Below are 18,107 nucleotides of genomic sequence, written 5' to 3' on the forward strand. Positions count from 1 at the left end.
GCATTGGTTAATAAGGCAGGCATACTTCTGAGCAAGTATGTTAAAAGTTAGTTACTTACTAATGACAACAAATGAAAACCTTACATTTCTGTGCTGTTCCTCACGAATATTTTTATTCTATATTAATTTTTGTATCTTTTTTTTAATTGTTGTCATGCAATTATACACAAAAAGACTAACTAAACAGATTACTATAAATGGTACAGTAGAGTAACTGTAAGCAATGGAAATCGCTGCTGGATTTATAATAAATGAACTACAGATCACTGCAAGGTTTTAGGTAATTAAAATTTCAGATTCAACATTACAATCCTTTAAGAGTATTACATTGCTTCATTGTGGGTTATCAGCACGAAAAAAGTAGTAAATATCCAGTTATAGCTGATTGACTTGAGAACTGGTAGCCCACAATGAGGCTCCAGCAGTCAATAGTTAAGGAAGATATAGTAAGTACACAGAGGAACAGGTGCGTACAAGAAAAAGGTACTCAAAGTTCAGCCAAATAAGGCAAAGAGTTAATTGCCCTACTACTACAAGTAATACAACATTTAAATTAACCATGTGGTCAAAGCATGATTAAATTCACATGTATGAATGGCATACTTCACTCAATAAGGATAAGAGGGACTCATTTGGAGAAACACAGAAGATTGGTGTGGCTCACTGGTTAGAGGCAGCAGACCCGGAAGCAGAGAATGGCCCGGGACCAGGGTTCAATTCCCAACGCAGCAGGGTCGTGGACCAGGGTCAGCGGACTCGATAATTCTCACCTCGGTGCCTACTCTAACCAGGGATCACACTCTGCAACTCTGGGCATTAGCTTGCCTCGTCTCTACAACGGCCCCCCACATTTGCCGGGGATGCCTGGTTTCACCTTGGAGATACCCAGTAGGGACCATCTCACAGGGATAGCCAGGACGGGTTCCCCAGCTGTCTACAGCGCCACGACGCCTCAGGGCAGCAGTAAGCTTTACAAGAACACATACATTACATTACATTTCTTGTGTCACTGATTCTCGTGTTGTTTACCAATGGACTGTTTTGGTGTACTTTAGAGCATCAGAGCAGTAGTGGACAGTGCAAGGATGGTAATTTGAGAGGGTACTTGGGATGTCAGCAGGCAGGTTTCTCTTTAGAGTCTATAGAGTTCTGTGTCACTATTAGATGGTGGTTAAGGAATTGCACTTTGGATTAAAATGCCTTTCTCAATATTTCTTCAGCATTGGGTGACCAAAGAAAATGTGATTACATTTTAAATAAGAGCAGAGTGATGCTAGAATACGGATTGAGAATTAGAATGTAGTAGCACTATATGCTGAACCGTTCCTGATCTTCTAACGTCACAATGAATTCCATTCTTCTAAGATTATTTTTTATTTCAGTCATGGTTACTTAATATTTTACTTTCAAGCAAAGGATAACATAATAAAAACAGTGTGTGCAAGTAGTTAAAGTTCTGCCTTATACTGCCAAGTACAAATTTCAGAATGTTGATCAGGAAAATTGCAAACTAGCGGGACCACTTTTCTCTGAACCATAACCTATTTAAAACCACACAATTCCTTTTACAGTAACAATAAAATAAAAAGAACAGCTTTCACTACAAATAAAAAAATATATATAGTGATAGATTTAGCAGACAATTTATTATGTGTACAGGCGAAGCAGCGTATAATGCACAGTTGACAAAATAGGTTTTGTGCTCACTAATTTGACTTAAAGCACACCAGGGTACGTTTTACACTGTTAAGATTTTTTTTAAGCTGAAATTCAGTGATAAATGTGCCTGGGTTAAGATGTTTTACTTTACACGTTTTGCATGCCATGAGGTGGCTATTTGGAAAGCTGCAACACTGGTTCTCCTTCTTTAGATGTTTTTCGTTCACATTCTGCAGCTCCCCTCTGACATGCATTTGCACATATTCAAAACTCGCACCTCCCTTCTTCCAATGATTGGTTTTTGATAAATCATGAAGTTATCCTGATCTCATCTCTTCTTGCCATGATCATCCCTTTTCTTAGGGAAATGCTTCAAACATGTAAAGCTCACTTTGTTTATAATAAACTTGACCTGCTTCCTCACACGCAATATCATGTTGTACTTCTTTGGACACATAAAGTGACAAACCAGCAGTCCTAAACCACATTTAAAAGTTGTGGTCTATGGATTTATTTTGCCTTGCTAGAGGTTCAGAGAGAGATGGATGGCGAGGAGTATAGTGTCTTGGTTTAACCAGTGTTTAAATGCTCACGCCCACCTTAACATCCAATGATGATAATAAGTTGTGTAGTTTCTTAATCATATATGTTATATGCTTGTACATAAGAATGCTGACAAAAGGTATGCCCCAAAAATCGATCTTAAAATTCACACTTTTAACATCACATTCTCCTGAAACAAGCTTTTGGATGCAATTTTTGATATGACTCACTTAACGAATAAATATCTGTGCCTGGAACTGGGTGCTGATTCACACATCTTTCTGAATCAACACCAAAACATCTCAAATGGGATTTATCAGGTCAGATTCATGTGCAATTAACACAAATAGAAGGAATAAGTACTTTTTGTATTTTTACTAATAGGGGAATTGACATTCGTGGGCAAATTCACAACGGCATGTTATGGTTCATTAAAGAGTAGTCCTGCTTCCCGAACACAAATGTTTTTGAGAATTGGCCCATAGGTGTGTTAATTAGGACTAGTATAGTTCTAGGTGTGAGACACCAAAAGGGTATAACCACAGCAAAAAAACTCTAATAATACCCCCCAAAAAATGTATGATAAAAAAATACCAGTAAATATTAGCAAAAAAAACTCTAATAACACCCAAAAAAAATTAAGATAAAAAAAATAAGAGCAAATATTAACAAAATAATTAATTATTTACAGATGTGAACAAAATAATACACATTAAATTTAGAGTTTGCTCAGATAATATTTTGGTTATTGCCTACTTTGCTGAAAGATTGTTTATTGAAACATCCCATATAATTCAATTTTCGTAACAAGGATAAATGCTTTAAAGATGTTGCAAAACACAGGAAGACTAAGTAGAGGATAGCATTTCCTTACTGTTCATATTTCCTAGTTTTAAAGCAGTGCAATTAATAGGAGACTTCCTACATCAATTATTCTGTAAGAATGAAGCGCACATGCTAATGGATGCCGAGAAAATTTAATACCTTAACTACTTTGACATAATGCATAGATTGGAACATATCATGAAATAATTTTTGTTTAAAGAAATACTTTCTAAATAAAATATTAAGTGAGGGACTATATCTGATGTCACCAGAATGTGGTAAACAAAATAGTTTTAGATGAAATAGAGGACAACAGCAAGGGATGCTGAACTGGTTAGAAGCTTTATTCTTTACATTGATTAAAATATTTATTTCTGTCTGAGGGCCATTTATGACGGACATTTGGAAAAGAATTGGGGAGGAACACTGACATTGCAGTGCTACTGAGTATCAGACTGCTATGTCCAGAAAATGAGTTAGACGTACATTCTTATCAAGTGATAACAATAATGATAATAAATATAATGCTTACACGGAGAAATTATTCCCTAACACCCATTCTAGATGTGCAATGTGTCTTCAGCATCCTCTGGAATCTCATGTTCTACGCAACATGTAAATTATGTGTTGAGGGCCTTATACAGTAAAATGGTTTGCTGCAGCTGAGAAGTATGCTCAACCCCCTAAAAAATGCAAACAGCATTGGCTGACGTGTTTGCAGAGCTGTCAGCATTCTGCTGCCAAAGAACATGTCATGTCTAAAGGCTATTAACTGTGAGATATACGCACAAAACACATTTGTGAGGGGGGTTTTCCCATCAAAACATGCTTCCTGGTGTTTATATGAAAGACAAAATTAAAACCGCAAAAGTATCCTTCTATTGTTACATGAAATAAAAAATTTGATATATATGTTGAATTTGATTTACCTAATCAGTGTAATTTTCACAAGTGAAGTCACAGCACTGTACAGCACCAGGTAACACTCGGTCATTTTTGGACTGTACACTTTCTGATAAAGGACAAACATAACATATGTGCAATGCTATGGTGGCTTGGATACGTAATTCACTAGCATAATACATAGGTGCCTTAATTGCCTGGCAAGAGTCAACATAGTTATATGGGGTTAGGGAGGTCAATAAACTGTAAGATGTAGGGAGAAGTGGTGACCCGTTTTTCATGTATATAGAACGCTGTTACTAACTAATCATGTCACAGTGCACGAAAGGGTGCAATTACTATAAAAGTTTGCACTTACGATGATGCACTAATAAAACCTGTATGGTAAAATGAAGAGTCGTGTCACTACTTTGCCAATGTATTTGGAAAAATGTACTAAAGAGCAAAGATCCCTACTAATCCTAAAACAAGCTATAGCTTTTAGAAAAGATGATGGTCTTAAAAATGTTTCCTCAGTGGACATAAGGTTTAATCTGTGTTTTGCATCACAATTAACGAATATGGAAGGCTGGCACACCTATGTGATTATGCCCCTGCTGTAATCCCGTTGGCCTTCTGCACGAATGGTCAGTTTGTGGATGTTCTATCCCACTGTAAACATTTGGTGTCTGTGCTTAGCGTTTCTGATTAAAAAGCAGTAAAAACTGTCAGGAGCAAAAGCATAAATCAATTGGATGTATTTTACCCATACTTCACATATTGTGCAGTATTATAAATAATGATTAACAAGAAGTATTGTAGTCACATTTTCAATTTAAATATGGAGAAAATGATCATATTAGGACAGAATCTATGTAATAATCTGCTACTGACCAATATGTATTTATGTGTATGTGTGTAGAGTTATGCTTGCAAATGTGCTGGTTTACGGTGAAGCCCACAGTAAATCAATTAAATAGCTCATCAAATTTGCTAAACATGACACTGTTAGTGGAAAGGGTGTTCTTTTTAAAGATAATGCCATATGCTGTTACAGTAATTATACCAAAAGTATTCTAGTAGAAATCTGGAGGTGTAATTGCTTGAATTAGGATGGGAATATGTCAACCAGTACACGTGCAAAATGTATTCCTAAAAGGATTTTAAAATATTAAAACTTTTGTAGCTATACATTGCTGAATATTTTGCATGTTGTGACACAGTAGGCAATTGCATGGCAATTCTAGATATGCTGCACAAAAAGACAATTCAGTGGCAGAAAACAACATTAGTTTCCTACTTTATATCCGAAAGCTTCCAGTCTTTGACAACTAACCAATAGGTCAGTATAAGAAAGTACATCATATAAGCAGTTTCATCAATCACTGAAATAATCAAAATGGAAGAGTCTCCATTCCATGAACAAGAAATGAATGTGAAATTGCCATATTATTAAATACCCGCTATCACCAAATGCGTGTTAATGATAAAGACTGATTAATATATAAACAATTTACAAATGTATAATCAATTCATAATTATACATGCTATATGTGTTTTTTATTAATAGATTGACCAAAACCACTATGCAATATATGTTTAAATAGCAACATGGCTCTTTATGCAAACCCTGAAATATCAATGTAGGTGGATCTAAAACACGCAATTTGCTTTGATTTCCAACGATTCTCTCTCTGAGTGCCACTAGCATACAGCACCATTTGACAATGCTGGTAGTATACAATGTCACTGAGACACTCAAAAGCAACAAAGAGTCACTGTGGCACACAAAGAGGACGCGCCACTGCCAAAAAAATGTTTTCTATAAGAAATTGCAATATTTGGCATTATTGTATTATTCTGTTCATCTTGTAGAAGTTGTAAACATTGTTCAACACTGTTGCATTCTACATTAGCTTACAGTGATTTCGCTTTCAAAAAAGGTGTGAAATAGTTCCTAAGAGCTAACCATGAAACTTTATTACAAAATTACCAGTTGCGTTCAAAAGAAAATAAAGAACAAAGATCAGATAGCATGAGTATATTGGAAGAGTGAAAATGTAAATATAAAGTAAGACAACGTAGATCAATAAAACGTATTTTTGTAAAAACATCCACTGTGCGCAAAATAGTGTATATCAAAACCCTAACTATACGACTTGTAAAATCTTACTGTGTTTATATAATATTAGATTCAAAGTGCGAGCCCCTCAGAACTGCCGTTTTCTATTTCAAGTGTGTGGTACCCTTACTCCAGTGATTATGCAGATCTGTGATGCTGGCATTTATGTTTATTTGTATCTATATAAATGTATACATGCCATATATTTTTTTGCGTTTGTGAATGTGCAGTGTGAGTAAGAAAGAGAGAGGTAGAGAGATTATAATCGCAGGCTTTAGTTGCTTCTTGTTTTGTTTTTGCTTTTTTATGATTACGTTAATTCTGTGATAAAATATTTAACAAAACGAGCCCAGCAGTGAAGCATGCCGGGCTTGTAAATGAAATGAGGCAGACGTGAACATAATACATGTCAGGGTAACCGTACCCATTTACATTTTTCCTGATTAACACCTGTGTGGTTTTAAGTTGCATGTTCCTGCAGAGCAAATGTCAAGTGAAGGCATTTTTACAGACCTTAGGAATTTTGACGTGAAACAAAAAAAAAATCATGTTAACTCTTTCACTCCCTTTTTCTCATCTCAAATCCTGTGACACATTGTCTTTACATTCTGGAAGTGTGCAGAAAATGTGATAATATACTACAAGAGGTGCCGGAATTAATAATGTCTGCAATTCATTGTCGCCCATGAATAAATATTAGGCAGAATGGTGTTGACAGATGACGGGGTGGTTCTAAGCACACTACTGACCTGTCCCTCTACATAAGTCTAAATGTGTCTTTCTATTAGTTGTTGGGTTTGACTGAACTACAGCACAACAATTCACATGCTTTGCAAAACCAAGATGTGCACTGGTTCTGGGTACGAGTTTTGCTGTGGAGATGGAGATATTAATTCCAATTGCAAAGTTAAGTTGATAATATTCAGCAATACAATAAGTAGATAGTTTAAAATTATATGAAATAAAAAATATGCATATAATGTTTAAATGCATTGTGAAACATTAATCATATATTTAATGTATTGTGTGGATGTGGTCGTAAATGTATTCTGCTGCCAGGAAATCTGCAGCATCTAACTGGTGCTCAAAAAATGCATCTTAACAGCAATTTATCTCAAACGGAATCATTAAAGTTTAGACTATACTCGTGTTGACCATGCATTTTAAAGTATTAGGCAGTTAACATGAAATTGCCGGGGTTTTTTGTATGTTTGTGGATGAGGGATCGTGGAAAATAACAGAGTTTATACCTCGCCACTTTACTAAACAAACAATTGCCTGCAAAGCCTGTTTGAGAGGTGAAACAAAACATTTCTGCACGAAGGAATAGCAGACTTCTATCGGCTCCAAGTATGAGAGAGATAATACTTTACCACAGGGCCTAAACATCCTGACATTATACATTTACACCGATTCTTTAATTGTGAAATATAATCCAACACAAGAAAGCAGCGCCTTTCTGGGTAACTTGGAGTTTATCAAATGTTTTTGTAAGTTCGACCATTAGTAGGAACAGTCAACAAACGCATCCTACCCTCGGGGGTATTACCTGGCTCCTCTTCCAATGTCACAAGTTGTGTCTGCATGCTCGCACTCAGGCACACTTTGCTCCGTTTAGGTACCTAGCACACGCCTTGCAACTTTCCACGTGGAAAACAAAATACCCTCTGCTCCTTTGTCCTCCATGCCCACCACTACTGAGGGTGTTTGTATACTTGTGAAGACCACACATGACTGATGCTGCATGTTGTTCATATCAAGGCGCCCTGCTCTCAGCCCTGCTTTATTGTCTGCATCCTATTGTGGAAATGTAGTGTAATATATTATGGGACGCGTGACTGGACTGCACAATCTATTAATAAATAATGTATTTGAACAAGTGGGAACCACAGAAAGTACGTCTGTTTAGTAAAAAAAAACTAACTTAGAAAATGTTTCATTTCTAGCATCTGTCAAGAGAATGCTTTGACTTTGATATGCACACTTTATGTGGTGTGTGTGTGTGTGTGTGTGTGTTTGGGTGCTGCACCTGTGCTTCCCTTTTGCCGAATTTGGACCAGCAATTGACAGGAATGCATAATTATGTGTCCTGTATTTACATTTTCTACACTCTAAACAAAATATTCCAATGGGCACTGTTTACTGAAAGAAATACAAAATATTAATGTCCTGTGGAGGTGTGACTGAGGCATGCACAATGCCAGAACAACTGAAAGCCAAGGCCAATGCCTTGTGTTGTGAAGAGCTGAATGGACCTTGTGCAATTGCCAGCAGAAGGCATGAGATTGATCTTGAGGTGATATGTACAGTATATGCTTGTTGTTTCTGTGCGAAAGAGCGCATGTGGGCAATCCATTTGTGTCCAGTAGCACCTGGCTGAGAGTGTGTCTGTGTGTGTGTGTTTATGTATTACACTAAATGAACTGCACTCCTATCAGTTCATGCTAGTGGGAAGTGTTTAAAAAACAATCAAAAGTGCCAATGTATGTATGATTAAGGCATTGTAGGTACAAGCTCCGTCTTTGTCTTCCAACACTCTCACGGTCTCCATGAAGCATTGCTACAGATCAGAGGTTTAGTAGTACACAAACCTTGTGGTACTTTGTAAAGGCTGAACCTTAAAGTGGCCTGGTGTGTGTGAGTGTGGGTTGGGTTCGTAATTGTACAGTACAATTATAAAACATCCTAAACCTGTACATATAAAAGGTGTATTTAATCGCTGGAAGAAAGGGTTAGAGACATGGTTTGTCCATAAGCAGGAACTGCACACAATTCGGGGTACCAGGCAATATTACGGCCCAGGGCAGCTCTTAAGGACTTGGTTCGCGTATGTTCCGCGGTTCTATTTAAAATAACACATCGTGAATTAAAGGCAGAAATGAAATGAGGTAGTGCCCTTTTGTAAAGCAAATACCTGTCATGTCCAACGCCAAAAAAAGCAAAATGAATCTTAAAATAGCACCGCAAACCCTGCTTTTGTGAAACAATGAGAACGCTTTTCACCTTAAATAATTAAAAGACAAGCCTGCAATTGTATTGCACGGCGTTCTGTCTGCAAAGCCCTCCTGACAGGCCCTGTGATTTGTGCTAACTAGCTATTGATCCGGCCGCATCTAGAGGTGTGCAAGGAACAATAAAAGAGAAGGCTCTAGAAAGGATGTTGTGTGCAACTCCATTTAAGGGTGGAAAAAGACGGGCCCCAAACAAACCAATTTATGTCTTTGCCTGGGCGAAGCGTGGGGAATGCTGATGCGTTCGCGGGGCCTGCTCTGCATGCTAAGCAGCCGGGCCTCCGTCCCAGAGCCCTCCCGAGCTGAGCCTTAAGCACGAACAAAGAGGCGAGCGGCGGGGGAGAGCCGGCCTCCAGGCGTCAAAAGGCAACATCGAAGGCACACCGAGCGCCGTGGCCGCGGTGTGATGGGCCTTTTAAACAACCACAGTGTCTCTTCTTTTGTGCACCCCTTTCTGGTCCTGTGCCCCAGCTCAGGCACACAAAGGAACCTCTTCTAGTAAAACCACGAATGTGTCGCGGAAGAAATAGCACGCACTAAAATAACAATGGGAGCAAAATGCGCATACATTAATTAATAAGGAGAATAAATATATGTGCGGAAGCGAATCCAGGAAAATGTTTCCGTTCTGCATGCGTTTCACTACTTTAATAGCGGCAAAGAAGGCATTTAGAAGGTGTCTCCATGTCACTCACCCCCAACTCCGTAGATGAGCTATCAATATGCTAAAAATAATTAAGAAAATTGAAGAAAATCCTTGAATGGTACAACGCTGCCAAAAACGCGCGATAACAGATGTTGAATACGTTCCATACAGGTCGTTGCACTCAATAAAAGCAAACAAAAACTACAACACACGCTGAGTAGTTAGGAAAACAATATATTCAGTTTAGAAAACATACAGAATACCACTGTTGTAATTGCAAAATTACATTGAGACGGGAGTGGGGGATACTTCTGCATATTTGAATGAAATCTTACAATTAATACAAAAATACGCTATTCAATATGAATAAAATATATTTCGCATTCCATGGAGATGGAGCAACGCTACCCTTGTACTGTACACATTCTGTAAACTGAAGATACAGGCCACCCGGATTTACAATCCAACAGAAAAATATTTTTTAAAAACCCTGTTGTAACAATTGTGAAGCCAAGACATATTAACATTCATTAGCCTAATTGCTTCAATCAGTTCAGATCGTGGCTGTTTGATATGCAAACTGGAAAATGAGGGATACGGAGTATTTTTTCGCAAATTTAAAGATATATGTAAACTTTGAAAAATACTTTTGTACATGATATTTTTTTCCAAAACACTGAGAAACAATCACGAAATTCCAGGGACAGCTACTAATCACTGGTCTGTTACTTTCATGAGTGGGACAATTTCAGTCGATTTACATGCAACTGTGAGTAGAACATTACATGTACACATCTTCGGCAACATTTCTCCCTTCCTCTGTCTGTGAGACTGGTATAAAACATTGGCGTCCTGTCCCTTGTCTGCCCATGGCTCGCTTCACTTAAATTATAGAACATTCTTTCAGCTGCAGGAGGAGGTTCTGCTCCTTTGGTGTAAACAGATGCCAACATTTGAGATCCAGAGTTAGAATAAAGTGCATGGTCCGGCTGTTTTTATTTTAGAAATGCATTTAGTACCAGGCTATGATAGCAAACCCCTAACAATAAGAGGTATATTTAAAACATGTACTGTCAAGAGTACCGTCCTTTTAATGGCCATCTATCAACCCCTATTTGGTGACGAGATTCCGGCCTTACGGCAGTGCAAAAACGGGATAGTGCACATTGGTCGGCGTTAGTTTGTTAGAAAGTGTGGTGGCCGATTTTAGGAGACTCCAGTGCAACTGCTGGTAGCCACCCTCCCAGGCTCGCTGTTCCATCAATACTCTTGTGAACAGGGCCCCAATCACAGGGAAACAATATAATAAGATTCCAGGTGAGTGCAAAATACGAAATAGTTGTTTCTGCTGTGTTTGAATGCGGTCATGGGGTTCCACCATATCACCAAAGTATTGGTGGGCGTCAAGAGTGTCCAACTCCCAGTGTTCAAAGGCCACAGTCATGCAAGTTTTCCAGGTATCGATATATGACGCGCTCATGAACCTAGATAAGGAAGCGCCGCGCAACAGTGGACTTCCAGCACTGCAGATGGACAGTCCCATTATGACTGAGGACAACTGAGTGTAAAAGGCAGCCCCAGTGAACACACATGGAAGCCTCTTACGGGCAGGTGGTGTATAACACACCCTGCATTCTTTAATTCGCCTGACCATGGTTCAGTCTAACTTTTTGGATACAGAATGAGACCAGCAGGCATGGGGAATAAAAAAAAAATCCCTGGAAAACAATTATTTAAAAAAAAAAAGCTATACTAATGCATAAAATTAAAAATCTATACCTTCTTTGTTGGGGATTTGAGTCTTTGTTTTCTCCCATGATGCCATAGACTTGTCCTCCTCCTGTCCTTCCATCAGGGACTTGTCATTGGGCATGTACCAGGTAGAGTTGTGCTCTGCCATTAGAGAGTCAAGGTCTATGGTACTCATGGCACTTTTGACGCTGTCAGAGCAACAACTGCTTAAGTCATTGTCGCCATTTTGAGCAGTACATTCAGTTTTTTTACTTTTCAGACCCAGTGGCTGGTCTTCTGATATGCTGAACTGCTGCCTCTGGAGCTGGATCTGTGCTTGGAGGATTTCGAGAGGGTGGATTTCATCCTGCGGTGATGTGCTAGTAGGGGTGCGGACTTGCTCCATACCAGGGGTGCCGGGGTGCCCAGTGCTGCTTAGTCCATAGCTGTCTGGGGTAGAGGTAGTGTTGTTTAATAAGTTCTGAACCAGGGGTTTTTGTCCATTGAGCAACCCATGGTCCCCTCGCTGAATTTTCGGGGACCCAGTCATTGTTGGGCTGCGGTTGGGTTTGGATATTGTGTTATCTGAACTAGAGGATACTTCATCTTCATTCACATAATTGGTGCTGACATCATCAGGAAAGTCAACGTGAGGTGAGCTGCTGTCTGACTTAGTGATGCTCTGAATCCCACTGTCCAGCGAGGACATGAGGTCGGATTGGTCACTGAGAAGGAGGTCACTTTTGCCCCAAGAGGGTGAAGTCAGAGACTTGTCATGTGGAGTCCCACCACGCTCCCCCAGGTTGGCTGGTGGACCCTGTTGCCCTGGGCTGACTACCGCCCCATCTGCAGTGTACTTATCAAAAAAATGTCCAGGGCTCACGTGCCCACTGTCCCTTTTTCTCCTGCCCCGCCCCCTCCCGCCTCCGTTCACTGGTTTGCCATCATTGCCCGGGGTGGCCTCGATATTATAGTTTGGGGACAGTGTGGATTCAGCATGAGGGACATGGTTTGGCCCATTTTGTCCCACAGTTTTACTACTGTTCACAACACCAGAAACCTGATTATTTTGAGATGCTCCATTGGGGAAATATTCAGGACCACTGCTATTATTTGCACCATTGACATTGCCTTCAGACTCTGTCTGGCTCATCTTCCGTTTGCCTTCTGTTTGGTTCTTTTTGTTAAATGTGACATTGAGGTTTGGGGCACCCAAACTTGCAATCATGTTCTGGCATGCAGTGGATAGGGCTGCTAGGCAGCTTTGTCCAAACATATTGTCTTTCGAATTGGGTTTGCTGAATGAACCTAGGGAAAGGGCACCCAATTTGCTTGCAGTGGATCGCTGGCTGGCTTGAAAATCTGATTGTGGGGGATAGGAGCTTGGCGAAGCAGTGACTCCTGGGTTGTTATGTGCAGTTGTTTGTCTGTTTGAGGAACCAAATGGGAAACCTGGCTGCCCACCCATGGATGGAGCTGAAAAGTCTGATGGGGCTCTCCTGTCAGATGGAGTATTTGGAAGCCCCACGCCACCCCCAGGACTCTGCATTTGGGAAAGGTTACTCATGTTCCCGCCAAACTGAGAATGCATTCCTGGGGAGTGTAGGGCCTGTACGTGTCCTTCACCAGGCATTCTCATAGGTTCTTGCATACTCATCCCATTAACACCTGACCTGAACATTATATTTGATCCATTTTGCTGCAAACTGAGGTCATGCGGAGTAGGCTCTGCTTGTAAGTTCGACCCACCCATTCTCCTCTGCATCATCTCACCAGGTGGATGAGGTCCTGGAAACCAGTTGCTTTCCTGAGCCAGGTGTGGGTTTTGGGGGTCAAAACTGGCCAGGCGTCCACCATTTTCTCTCTCAAAATTTGCTTGAGGCATGCTCCCCATCTGAGCCCCATGCACACTGTTGCTTTGATTGACATCCCCGTGGTGACCAAGCTGCTGAAGGTTAGGCTGCCTCATTCTTTGTTGCTGGTTCCTGGAGGCCATCTGTTTGATCATCATGGCAGCATTTTGTCGCTGCTGTAGTGACTGGTGTTCTGGAGCGGGGTGCTGCAGGGTTGGACCAGGGGGAAAGGTTTCTGGAACTGGTGGAGTAAATTCACCGGGTAGTCCAGGGTAAGTCGAAGGTGAAAGGTGGTTCTCTATCCCCGCATTATGCATTGTGTTATTGTTCCAGGTTGCACAGCTTTCAACATTATGGTTATTAGGAAAGTCAAACCTTGGCCGCTTAGGAACACTGAGATAAGGAGTGTCGAAATGCTGCAGCCTTTGATTTGGGGGTTGGTGTGGGGCTGGTTGCTGCATACTAAATACAGGATCTGTGTAGGGGTGCATGCTCCTGTTTTCCAGTCTGTGAATAGGGTATTCAAACTGGGCATGCTGGTTCTGCATTATTGCTCCATTGTCCTGAAGGCTGGGGTTGGCTGTATTGGCTTCTGTCTGCTGTTGCCTGGGAATGGCTGGTGGGCATGAGTTCTGTCGGGCGAGTATTCCAGTCTGCTGCTGTTGTTGCATTAAGGGATGTCTGGCACTGACTCCAGATTCCATGCCCACAGACATCTTCCGAGAGCCCCCAAATCTTTCAAAGAAAACACCATGCTGCTGCTGCTGAGGGTGGGCTTTGTTTATCCCCACCATGCCCGGGGCTCTGGGCATTACAGGGGTGCCAGGAAAGCTACCGCTACCAGGGACCTGCCTTCCAGAGGCATAGTGGGGGAGCTGCCCATCTGACTCGGAGGGTGAGAAGACAGGCATGTCAAAGTGCCCTGTGGGGCCCTCACTGGGATATGTGTACTCCAAAGACTCCACAGCGCCTTGAGTCTGGATCCTCCTCTGCTCCAGGCTATGGGAGTCAGAAGAGCTGGCAGAGGACAGTCCATGAAAGGAGGCTGCTCGATTGGGTGACTGGTCCAAGGGCAAACAGGGTGCAGGAACAGCATGGTTGGAACCGGTAGCAGTTGGGTGCTGGAAGTCAGGCATGTTTCCTGATCTCTGTTGCCCAAAACCCTCTCCGCTCTGATTCTCGCCTATGTGCTCGTATCCCTCCCCAAAGGCTTGTTGACCTCCAAGGGCACCGGTGTAGCCCATCAGCCGCCCCCCATGTAGGCAGGAGTTGCTTGGGTCGGGCCCCCCAAAGCTGCCAGTGAAGTGTGGGTGTTGCTGGTGTGGCGGGTGATGGCTGCCACCTGGATGCCCGTGGTGGGGTGGCTGGTTGTTGCCGAAGAAGCCATGCACCGGTTGGGGCTGCATTCCCCCAGCATGAATCTCCGGGTGCCCCCTGGCATGAAAGGGATAAGGCTCACCACTCAAGTTCATGTTCATGCCCAGCATGGTCGGCTCGCTCATTGCACCGATGGAGGGGTCCACACTGCCAGGAGGCCCCCCTGAATGGAAAGCAGGGCTCTTAAAGTGGGAACTCATGGGGAGTCCTGGCTGGGCAAAGCCTCGGTCTCCTGGGCCAGTGCTCCTTGTACTGATCTGAGGCTCAAACTGTTCCAGCCCAAACATCCTTCCACGCTAATAGGACGGCATGGCAGCCTCCTGATGTGCTGTTCCCTCACCAGACCAGCTTCCCTCCTCCTGGGGAGTCACAGCCAGGAGGCACGGTAGACGCAAGCAGGAACCGAAGCAGTGAGTTTGGGGAAGGCCCCCTACAGGTTTTTCTCCAGGATAAAAATATAGTGATGGGGGCGGCGAGGGTCTGTAGCTGGAAACAACCCGCATTACCGCTCACATGGTACACTGCAACGAGGTCTGACCGGTACGATGAAGTGCAAATATGTTCCTTCTCTGGCTGCTCTGAGTTTAGAGATAAACCCCGAAAATATCACAAAATAAGACAAATAGTCACGCACAAAAAGTTTCGGTGCAGCGGGATGCTAGTTTCTCTGCAAGTCAAAGTTTGCGCAGGGTGTACAACACCTAGGCTGTCCTGGTGTCCTTGTCTGGCTCCAATGCTGGGTGCGGGAGAGGTTAGATGGCCTTTAGCAGCCCCAGGCGCTCCATGGGACAGACGCCGCGGCTCCAAGTAAACCTGGACAACAGCTCTTCTTCCAGGTCAGCTCGGGCAGAGCAGAGTTCACAAGGGGCACTCGATGCGTACACCCCAGCCAGTCTTCGAAGGTGCGTCGGGTGCCCGTGCCAATGGAGCAGAATGTGTGGGACCTTCGCCCAGTGTCCGTGGTAGTTCGCTCCTCGGGGACGTGAGCCCAGCTCCTTCAGTTAGTTCACTTTCCTCCCAGGGTTTAGACTGGCTGCATTTTGCCTCCCGTGGAGAGAGCGTGGAGACAGCAAGCGATCAGCCGGTCCCCTCTGGGTGCCCAATGCGCAGGTATCCCCTCTCTTATCAGCAGGGGTCTCGTGGGGACACCGTGTAGAAGAGGCCCTGCATTGTAGACAGTTGCTGCTGAGCGCTTAGCATGGGTGCCCTCAGCTTCAAGGCGCCGCCGTCATGATGTGGGCGCCTTCGGGCTGCCTGTGAGGGGCCAGGAGTTCTCGCGATGCAGCCCTCCCTCCTTCAGCTGCCCCTTCTCCGGAGCTCGTTCCACCGCAGCAGCCTCTGCTTGGAGGATGGTCCTGGGCACCTCCCTTGCAGGGAGCTGCTCCACTGCTGGTTGAGTTGTACCGGTGCGCACCTCCCCGGGTCGTCCCCTGCCCAGCGCGGGCGGAGGACAGAGACTGCAGGCGACACAGGGGCTGCTGCCAGGGGCCCCGGTCGGGCGCCGTGCTGTGTGCGGGGCTTTCGCCTGTCCCGGCCGCTCACTGGTTCTCGCTCGGCGGGGTGAAAGCTCTCACGGTCCGCGCTCAGCTCCTCGCTCCCTCCGGCAGGAGCCGTGCTCTGCAGTCCGCGCTCAGCTCGCTCTCAGCTCCAGAGCCAGCAACAAGTTTTGCATTTCAGTCGACCATTCCGGACAGCGGGTTCTAGCCAATCACAGGACGCCCTGGACGGAGGGGCGGGGCTTCCAGTTAAGGTGGACCTAGGAGATGCCTAGTGCAGCGTGTACAGCGCCTGCTGCACACAGGTTCAGTCCAGCACCCCCATCCTACGGCCCATGATGTCTCTTTGGCGCCACTCTGCACTTTCAGTCCAGTGCGCTGTTCATTAATGGAAAATCCACACGTTGCGGACGACCGGGGCCTGCTGCTGGGACTGGCCCGTCTGTGCCCCCCTCCTGCAGGGACTCGCAGGAAAAAGCCACACAAGAGAACCCTGCGCCCTCGGCTCCTTTCAGGAAGTCTGCGAGCAACGCCTGACCCCGGCGAACACCAGTGTATTATTTTATTTTTTTACGCGATATTTATTTACGATTCATCACACTTGCAACTTTTGTTCAAATTCAATGATGTTGCATCACAAAAAAACAACAAAGGCTAAATATGCAATGATGTAAAACGCACTGAATAGCTTAAAAGTTCAATGATAAATAGTGCGAAAGGTTCATCGTGTTGCAAATAAATATATATTTTGAGCAACTGCACGGACACGATGGATGTGTGGGTGGAACTGAATTATCCAACCCCAGCGAGTAAATCTGTCCAATGTCCTCACGATGACGTCTACAAACTCACTTCCACATGCATCGCCCATTTGTTTAAAAAAAAAAACTTAGACGGAGAGCGAGGCTTTAGTTCCCATGCACTCGGTGGTAAAGTTGAAGGCCAAGCTGACATTGTTCGTGTTTAGCTGGCAGGTGAATATACTCTTTTAAGGTGCCGGCCTGGCCTCTGTGTGTGTGTATTTACAACAGAAGCATGTGATTTGTGGCAGGCAAGGCAGGAGTCCTATACATTTATGAACACTTGTCCTGCCATTAAAACAGGCGCTCTCGCCCCTAGCTTGGTTCACTCCTCACAGAGACGGAGCGCAGGCGGCACCCAGCTGCCCCCTCTCCTCTGCCAGTAAGTGCTGAACTCGAGCCGTGGGCAGGGGCACTCCAGCGCCGAGGCAAGCCCTGCGCTCCCCATGGAAATCCCCACACTTGCTTCAAGTGGTTTCCGCTACGGTCCCCGCCGCCGCGCCTCAGCGCACACCGCGCTCCCGCATGATATATTTAAACTGTTGTTTTTTCTCCCTCTCTCGGCTTTTAAGAATCTTTCCACGGCTGTGCGCGCTCTAACCTTCAGAAGAGACCAGCCAGTCTGGGGGGACAGCAGTGGGAGGGAGACGACGGAGGAGAACGCGGCTTAATATCGAAATCAATACGTGTAATTTAATACCGGCCCTGCTCTTTATGAAATATTTAGCCCGATAATCTTAGTTAAAATGTTTTGACCACGCTGAACTCTACGGGGGCTGAAATGCACCCGACCAATAGAAATAGCGGGGAAACGGAGAAATGCTGAAATTAAATACAGGGGACAGTTTTACACGGGGCAAGCATGAAATAAAATTAAACTGTACACCACAGTCACTGCTTTCAAAATAGTAACAGAAACGACGTATGCATTCTAACGCGCTGGCCGACACTTTACGCCAACCTAAATGGATATTAGCTATTTTAAATGCTAAGGAAGAAAAAGATACCCAAGCAAATTTGATAGTTGGTGGGATACTGCATACACATGGAATCCTTACACTTAATAGCCTAACATACAATGCAAATTAACTACATATTTTGTAAAAGGCTTTGTCAACTAAAGCCAGCGGTTCCCCAGTGAACTGTGGGGCCCTATCATCCA

At 43.6% G+C, this 18,107-nt stretch overlaps 1 protein-coding gene across 1 annotated transcript in view; it reads right to left on the bottom strand.

Moving 5' to 3' along the window:
• Positions 1-16,282, bottom strand: part of MN1 (MN1 proto-oncogene, transcriptional regulator) — a 71,610-nt gene extending 55,328 nt beyond the window's left edge. The window contains exon 1 of the mRNA XM_086943147.1: positions 11,468-16,282. Within this exon, the coding sequence (XP_086799273.1) occupies positions 11,468-14,936 (3,469 nt within the window). The 5' untranslated portion in view covers positions 14,937-16,282. The remainder of the gene's footprint in view (positions 1-11,467) is intronic.
• Positions 16,283-18,107: the final 1,825 nt, after the last annotated feature.

The sequence above is a fragment of the Lissotriton vulgaris genome, chromosome 11 (assembly GCF_964263255.1).
Source record: "Lissotriton vulgaris chromosome 11, aLisVul1.2, whole genome shotgun sequence".
Classification (NCBI taxonomy): domain Eukaryota; kingdom Metazoa; phylum Chordata; class Amphibia; order Caudata; family Salamandridae; genus Lissotriton; species Lissotriton vulgaris.